We start from the raw sequence: 9,145 nt of genomic DNA, 5'->3' as shown, positions 1-9,145 counted from the left end.
AGAGAGAGAGAGAGAGAGAGAGAGAGAAAGCATAGAGTCATGTCGGAAGGAGTAAGGAGGTTCTGGATGGTATAGGCGGAGAAAGTACAATGAAAATATGTTGTATGAAAAAACCTTTAATAACTGAGAACAGCTATGTTTTAAAAGTTCATAGTCCATATGAGGGAAATTAGTACCAGTACCGATGGTTAGATAAATAGACAAGAGGTTAACCTGCCTTCTAAATATTTGTTTATGCTCTTACACTGAAGCTACTCACAACTCTAATAAAAGAAGCTTTTATTTGCAATGGATGGCAGTGAAAGCATAGGCTCATGGCTCCCCAGGCTGCTGAGAATAAGAAGAGGGCGCAGCCCTAAACAAGTAATTTATACTAATCCTTGTAAAGCTCTGAGAATGGTATAGAAGAAGGAATGAAAGGAATGCAAGAGGCAAAAGATAGGGGGAGGGCAGCAAACCCCCATCCCCTAGACTGCGTACTCACAAGCAGTTGAGATCCTCTGTGCTTGGCCTGCACAAGACAATTCTCAACTGTCAGTCATGGACTGGCGACGGGGCTTCAGAGGGCGTACCCCTCACTGCTGAATAGTCACTGTCTTCAGTTGTGTGACCAGGGTGTACTCACCAGACTCCAATGTAGCTCCAGTCCCAAAGTTACACAGGTGGTCCTGGCCAAACTCAGAGGGACACAAACAAAATGAGAACGTGTGAATGGGGGAATGAGGGACTTCGGCCAGAGAAGAGAGAAAGATGGGGAGACGGTAAGAGAGAGAGAGCAATCGGAATCCATTGTATATGTGTATGAAGGTGCCAAAAAACAAACTTAATTAAAAAATAAAATAAATAAGGCTGAGCAGGTCAAATGTTCAGGACACACTGAGATGAAGCGTGTAACTCTAGAAGAAAAGTTGGAATGCCTGTGGACATTGCCCATTAAGGTTAAGCTTTGTCCTTGGCAGAGTGCGGCCTTAGAAAGCATGCCTATTTTGTGAGCAAGCCAGTTGAAGCCAAGTTTTCGTTGTTTTGTTCTGTTTCAAAAGAAGGTTTCAGCAGAAACATCAAAATTGAAATAAAATATATTAATAAAAATATAATTGCCTTATTAATACTGAATCACACAAGGGGATTTTTCATCCTTTCTATTAAGCTTTTGTTTAACATTTTAGTACTAGTCTAAAGCAATTCAAAAAGAATTCTTTGCAACTGCTTGTTTTACAGTGTGGCAGCCTGTCACAAAGACTTTCAAGAATCCCGCATGTGATAAAAACAGCTTTCAACACGTACTTTCTACCCTTCAAGCCAGGATTGTAATTTAATGCTTACATTCTCCTATTATATACTTTTTGCCAATAGATTTTTTTTTTTTCAAATCAGGGCACTTGCTAGCCAAAGCTATTTTTTTTAGTATCATGTGCATTACTATTTGAACTTTTTCCCTAATTGTAAAGCAGCATACAGAGGCTGCCCTACCCAGGGGCAGCACAGGCAACCACAGTTCTAATGGCCAGCTCAGCTCACCTGGGAGCTACTAAAGGACACATCCCATTACACACATTATCAGTGTGTAAGGTCATCTGTACAACACGGCAGCAGTGCAGAAAATCGTGCGTTCACTTCTAGTGTTTCTCTTTTTAGTTTAGTTAGTTAATTAGTTAAGTTAGTTGGTTGGTTTAGTTAGTTGGCTTGCTTGTTTGTTTGCAGGCAAGGCCTTCCTTTGTAGCTTTGGAATCTAGATTTTTCTGCCATAGCCTCCTGAGTGCATTTGCAGGGGCGCACCAGTGCGTCCGGACTCCAGACCTAGTCCATCTATGCACAACTTTCTCCTCCTGCTGGTTTCTTTCTTTCTTTATTGAAGTAAAAAGATGCATATTGAGCTAAACAATAGGCTGTATAGGACTAACTTTTCATAACTCACCTAAAACAAGCATGGACTAGACAAAAGAGAAGCCTGTGAATTGGTCTTCCCGATGCATTGAGCTACTGGGGTTGCATGCTGAGAGTGACCGGTCCAGAAGGTCACTCAGGTCAGGAAAGCTTTGCAAGTTTGATCCAGACCTACATTTTTATCGTCTTAATGGCTACATCTGCTCTGATAACTGTTAGCAACAATTAATAGCTTGGTGGATTGTGCCTGTTAAATTAAGAAAGAAAAAAAGAGAAAGAGATGAAATGAAAGTTAAAAGGATCTGTATTTTACAAACTAGAATATTTAAAAAAAATATCCTGGCCCTTATGTCTTTACCTGAAGAATTAAGTAATTCAGGCCTGCTGTTTTCTCTATAGGTATAATGCAAGGAGAAGCAGTACAAGTTGCTAAGAACCATCCATCTTGTCCACCCACACTCTGAGATCTTTGCCCAATTCTGATGCTTGGGCAGCACCCAGGAATCGGCATTTAAGCAGTCCTTGGACAATCTGGAGTCATCTGTTGAAAGAGTGCTCTAAATAATCTTGATGGTCTAGTCCTGTTAAATCATACTTTTAGTCCAATGATAGGATTCTGTTTTGTTCATTGCAGTATTGTCAGAGGTCTCTGTGAGAAATTCTGTGATCCTGAGCAGCTTCTTTTTCAGCTCTGAGCTTGTGTGTTATAAATGCAAAGGCTTATTCTATCACTTAGAGTCATTTGGCAGCTTCTCTGTAAAAAACTGATAAATGACTGTGTATAAGAAAAGGATGCTGCCTCTCCCTTAGGGGCCCTTCATTCCTTTGGATTTGTTGTTTCTGTGCCCTGCACAGATATTTTTCATGTGAGTGATAGGGTTTTTTGTGTCTATGCTTATCCAGAGCTTTTCTTCAAAGTCAGGTATAAAAGATACTAACCTTGCCCATCACTCTTTGAAATGAAAATAATCCATTACCAAATTCACATACATTTAAAGTGCATCTGTCTCATTGAATTTACTGATCCCAGCTGGGCAAAAATACTTATGCTTATATCTCTCCATCTTATCTTTTATTAGACTCTGATTGTGTATCTCTATTATATCCCAAATAAGAAAAATGTGTTTGTCTTTAAAAAGCAGTCACTAGTTTAATGAATACAACAATGAACAGTTTTTTGAATGATAATAACTCATATCCTTGTAAAATATTCCATCAAAGTACACTTCTTAAACATCTAATATTTTTCCTTTGGCCTGCTAGGTTCTGTGTAGACTTGGTATCATAAAAACACAACGTTTTGCTTGGCCCTTTGTGTTCCTGTGTGGATTTCGTTTTCTATGACTAGGTAAAAGTGTCCTTAAATGTTACATATTTATCATGGCAACAAACCAACCAAAAATACTCAAAGCCAAGAAGACATACATCAGCGTACTCATTGATGTGCTGTATCCAATGAAGACATAGTAAATTGGTTTTTTTTTTCTTTTTAACACTTCAAACTTTTTCCTCTTTCTTTTTTAATATATATGTGTCATGAACAACTAAACAACCACAGACACTAGGACCAAGTTTTAAAAATCAAAAGTAGACCAGTATACAAGGTTAAAGTGATTTGCTTCTCTTCTGTTTGTTCTTATTTCAGATGATGGGAAATTGTCCTTTGAGGAATTTAAAGCCTATTTTGCTGATGGAGTTCTCAGTGGAGAAGAACTACATGAGCTCTTCCACACCATTGACACACACAATACCAAGTAAGAAATACTTATCAGTGAACTCTGTAAATGAGGTGGTGAGAATGTAAAGGGGCCACTCATGAAATGGGGTAAGAGATGTGAGAAGGTTCATTCTGTATTGTTTAGGTCTAAAAAATTCTTTCCTAAAAATTCTGAAGTGTTTAAAAAACCTTCTATATCTTTAAAAAGATAATTTTATATTAGTTTGAATTTGTACCTTCTTTACAGAATATAAAACACAGAGGGCATGACAAATAATTATAGTCTGTCATTAATAAATAAGTAAAATCTTATTGTCTTTGTATAATCTAAGCTTTCTTTGCTTAAAAATATCCTCTTTATTTCAATTAATGTTGAAATAAAATTATTGCAGTTATGAAGACCATATCACTGCTGCCTGAGAGCAGCAGGTAAGATAGTGCTCAGAATAGCTCTGAAGAGTCGACGCATAGGGTGATCGATTAACTCCATTTATTTGGCATGTAGATCTCTCTTTTGGAGAAGGAGAACATTAATGAAGATTCTGTTCATATCCCCCCCATGCTATATATTTGCATATATCAACAGAAATGCACTGCTTGCTTAGGGTTACCGAACCAAATCACATTATTTTCCAGAATTTTAGTATGAAAGAACACGGATTCATACATCCCTGGAGATCTGCCACCATGCCTCCTGCCTGGTCAATCACATTCGGATTTAGGAAAAGTGCTGAAACATGGTCCCAGGCAGTAAGCCAGTCCACCAAGACAGTGCTCTGGGGCTCCAGCTATGAACAGACGTTTCCTTGAGGCTATTTAAAAACTTAAAAGATTAAATTCACTTTACCCTGGTGGTTGAATATTTTCCAAAATAATCAGTAAGTTTCTAGAATTCAACAACATTTTAAACTGTCTTGGCATTGCCTTTGCTTTTGTTGTCAAAACAGTATTAGACTAACTGATAATTTCAGTATAATGTCAAAGGTTCTGTGATTGATGTATTCATAGGACACTTGGGATCACAAAGAAGAGCACTGTAGGTCAGTGTGGCTCAGGTGCTGTTCATAAACTAAGATGTGATGGGAAAGTAGAAACTGCTTAGGGAAAGAAGGGAGGGGAGTGGAGAGAACATTCCAGTCAACAAGAGGCATGGAGAAAATTCTGGAGGTTGGAGGACCAGGAGTCACTTCTGATTGCTAAAGTGTCGACTCTCCAACTAAAAGTGCAGGAGGTTTACAGAGAGGAAAAGTGGTCTGGATGAGAGATCATTTATATTCTGCATATTTGAAAGTATTTCAACTTTGTGCAGGGTAAAGGTAATCTAGTCAAGAACTCTACCAATATCTTGTAGGTCATTGTGCTTCTGTGAGGGAGCAACTAAAATGGTAGAGATGGAGGAAGACTGACTGCAGGTCTTAAAAACCTTAAAAGGATACTGAGGAAGAACATTCATGCATGAAAAGAAGCCTTTGGGAGAGGTGATATAGAGGAGACAGAGGCTCCCTTTGTGGTTGGGGTATACTGTCTGTGGTTAGTGTGCTAACACTCCATCAAGTGTGCTGATTATTTCCTCCTTATTATGTTAAGATTTGGAACATGTATTGAGATTTCTAGTTTTAGAATTTGGTGTCATAAATATTTTTCAGTGATATTGCTAAAGTTAAGGAGAAAGTTTTCACTTGATTTTATTGGTTTGATTTGTCATTTTATTTACATTTTTCATAGTTTTTGTTACTTTGTATACATTTGAACTTATTTAGTATCCAAAACAGGGAAGTGAAAAAATTTATTCAAGTCTGAAGGGAAGTTTATTACTATTGGTTGCTATAATATACATTAGCAACAATAGTGTGTTTTCTGACATACCTATAATCAATTTTAAATTTAAAATATTAGTTGGAGACCTCTGAACTATATTCATGAAATTCCTCCTTAAACCAGGTTGTCAGTGTCAAGCTTTGATCTTTTACAAAGATTAATTCAAGCTTTGACATAGAAATGTCAGAGCTTTATTTTAAGCTAAAAAAAAAATTTATCTTGCACGATCCAAGTTTGTACTATATCTGCCAATTATTTTTTCTTTGCTACTCACTTTCTTAGGGCATATGCTGTCTTCCCAAATACTGATACTAATACTTCCCAAATACAAATGCTAATACAAACATCCCAAACCACTCCAATTTTATCAAGAGCACAGCCTGGCCCACAAGAAACCAATTAATACTGATGGTACAGAACCAAGCAGATTCACTATGTCTACATTTACAGCAGCTTTCTGGGTCCTGTCTTCCCCCAACTCCCCAGTGCCTGGTAGTTGAATATTTACTTTGTCATAAGAAGTAGTCTTTTAGAGGAATTTAATTACAGCTTGTCTCTACAATGCAGCATAATTAAGGTATATTAAGTATTAAAATTAGATAAATTACTTCTTATAGAAAGAATACCCTACTTGAGAGAATTTTTAAAATTAATTTCCAAGCCAACCTATGAACCACTGGCCCTTGTTTTTAAGGAAGGCACCTCACATTCATTGTCCAGCTCTACAGCATAGCCTGAGCTCAGTCCTCAGAAAAATCTCATCCTAAGGTGATTCCCATGTGGCATTCTGCTACTTCTATTATGATAAATGGTTTCTACTCTCTATCACTTTTTAAAATTAATATTTTAAAGTTATAGCTTTCTTACTATGTTTGAATACTCAGAATGTTTTCTTTCTGAATTATTGTTGCATAAAGTGATTCATGAAGTATATAAAAATGATTCTTGAATTATATGGTCTGACAAAAGAGAATATACTGAATTTTTTAAAAGTATTAACAAAGAAAGAGATTATTGAGAGCCTTGACTTCTTTAAAAAATAACTGCGAACAAAGTAATATTTCAAAATAAAAATTTTACCTCCATCTTACTAAAACTTTCACAATCTCAATCTTCATGTTAACTTTCTTCTTCCCAGGAAGAAATGTCTAATCTTTCTTTTTTGAAAAGAAAAAAAAAAAACCTGTTAATCTTCCAAAGATTTCAGTAATTCTTCTTTATTGCAACCCTCCCAGTTCCAGGAAATATTTTCTAGACACACATTTGTTTTCTCAACTTGTAAGACAATAAGACGTAGTCGAAAAAGTATACTCATGATGCTGTTAATATTTAAGTTTAGGAAAAAAGATAAAAACTAAACTGAATAAAATGTAATTAATGTAAAAAATTAAAAATTTAATTAAAAAAAACTAAATCTACAGTTGAATGCTCACAAATGAGTGCCTCTACTCCTATTGGGAAAAAAGAAGACTGGAGGTAAGATTTTTAGGTCAAGAAGAAACTTTCATAGCTCACAGAAAGTACTTTCACTCACTAGAAAGCCAGCATAGCTACATTTTGCAATCAGTTAGTTGAAAACAAGAAAATTTAGGATAAATCCTGAAGTATTAGTCATAGCAGAAGCATGGTAGAAAAATTCCCTGGAGACTTAAAGCAATTCTGGCAGTGAACTGCACTTACCCAGATTGTCAGGGTAGACCAAATGGTAGACCAGATGGAAGCTTTGCTCGTGATGCAGAGTGAACGTATAGAAAAGTATCCCAAGGCTCTCAGAGAGGAGCTCATGACTAGAAACTCATACACTCAGATATAAGAGTCTTTGTTCCAGACTAAAATAGTTTTTCTGGATGCTAAGCACTGATAATTTCAACCCTGTGCTTGTTAACTCACCGACACCACAGTAACATAAATATCTCTAACTGCTACAACGAGGTAGTGCTGGAATTGAAAACATTTGTTCTTGTACTTTCTTGTAAATTGGTTTTTCCCTCTAATTTCCACATAGTCCTCTCCTTAGGGCCATCTAGAATATGAATATTTTATGACATGCCTTTCCAGCATTTGAAAGTAGTTTTTATGCACTAATGATGAGATTAAAATCCCATAATAATTAGAGGATAATTATATCAAAGTATTTGTTTCAGATGGGAGTGTTATGCTCCTTCTGAAATAGAAAAAGTTGTTTATCCTACATTTATCATGACAGTTAATTCCTGAAAATAGGATGAGTTCCTTGATCATGCTACTATCTTCCTTGAGTTATTTATCACACTGCTTAAGAAGACATATGTTGTGAGAAGCAGGAAAAGAAGGTAGGGCCAATATCATGCAGTAAGTACTAGGGCAATCTGACGGCTATGCAGCATAAGTGTGCATGGCATTGTGATTAGCTATTCTAGCTGTGAGGAAGACAGATCTCCTTACTAGCACAGCCTGTTCCTCCTTCAAGTGGAACAGAGAATGTGGGAAGTCAAACCACAAACTTGGTACCTGGAAAAGTAGAGTAGTCCACAACCCCAGATGTTAGTTCCAGTATGGGGTGGCTAAAAGTACACAAGCAAGAACGCCAGAGAACGGGAAGTGGTAAAGCTATATGCCAAAAGAACACATGACCATGAAAGTCCATAACTGAGTGGTCAGTGTGAGCATCCTACGGTTGAGTTTTGCCTGAGAGCCCTGGCAGAACAACACTCATGACCCAAACCGACCAAGAAAAGCAAGCATTAAACACAGGCTTGAGAGCATCTGTTTCTATGCATGATCTGTAGAAACTAAGCAAAGGGTTTTCTCCTTTGTCCAGAATATTTTAAAACAGCAGCATATGTAAGCTTTTTTTTAAGAGACATGGTATTTGGGATGCTTTAGGTGAAGGGGGAGTCAGAGGGTTCTCAAAGCTACAGAGGTAGGGCAAATCAGCTTTAGAACAGGTATTCCACAGTCTCTGCCTTGCTCAAATTGGAAAAAGGTCACAGTGAGGAAAATGATACTATAAAAAGAAGGACTTCATTGCTTTTGAGTGACAGAAACCCAAGTTAAGATGACTTACTGAAATTATACCCTTGCTCTTGTATCAGATGAACCCAGAGGTGACTAAGTATGTGGAATTCAGGTGCTCAAACGATGGTGCCAGTTTTCCTTCTGTCATTGTTTACCTCTCTCTCTCTCTCTCTCTCTCTCTCTCTCTCAGCTTTTTTCTCAGAATGAGTGAGAGGCCAGGATGGCTAGGAGCTACCCTGGAATACTCTCAGAATGACTGGTTTTCTTTCCCACCAGCTACAGCAAAATTCTGGTATCCTACTTTGATATCAGTAGCATCTGTGAACAATTCGTCACGGTTTCAGGGGAAAGAGAGTGCAAACTGAAACTTGGATGCTGGTCTCACTAGGCCTTTACCTTTCTCTGACTTCCCCATCCTTTTGACTGTCAGTATCCCAGCTTCCCTACATTCTTCTAGAACCACGCTTGTCACACCTTTGTGCCTTGAGGTCCATCCGGTCTTCTGTGCATTTAGGATGATTATTAAAATTTAGATGTAGCAACATCTAGTATTTATTCATTACGGCTGTATAATTCCATCTACTGTAAATATCAAGATGTTCTTGAATTTCATGCCAGTTTCCTTCTTTGGGAACTTTGAGAGTGGAAAGACTCATGTGCATGGCTGATGGAAAGACTATGTCATTACATCCTTTTCAAGTATTCTTTTGCGCACGGTCCTAGACACTG

The 9,145-nt window shown here is 37.4% G+C and overlaps 1 protein-coding gene across 1 annotated transcript in view; it reads left to right on the top strand.

Annotated features, from left to right (window-relative positions):
* The window catches only part of Necab1 (N-terminal EF-hand calcium binding protein 1), a 163,950-nt gene that overhangs the window by 27,788 nt on the left and 127,017 nt on the right, over nucleotides 1-9,145 (top strand). Inside the window, exon 3 of the mRNA XM_055603579.1 lies at nucleotides 3,530-3,638. Within this exon, the coding sequence (XP_055459554.1) occupies nucleotides 3,530-3,638 (109 nt within the window). The remainder of the gene's footprint in view (nucleotides 1-3,529; nucleotides 3,639-9,145) is intronic.

This window comes from Psammomys obesus, unplaced genomic scaffold, assembly GCF_907164565.1.
Source record: "Psammomys obesus unplaced genomic scaffold, mPsaObe1.curated_primary_1811, whole genome shotgun sequence".
NCBI classification, from domain to species: Eukaryota; Metazoa; Chordata; class Mammalia; order Rodentia; family Muridae; genus Psammomys; species Psammomys obesus.
Note: the sequence above shows the minus strand (reverse complement) of the source record. Positions and strands in the feature narration are given on the sequence as shown.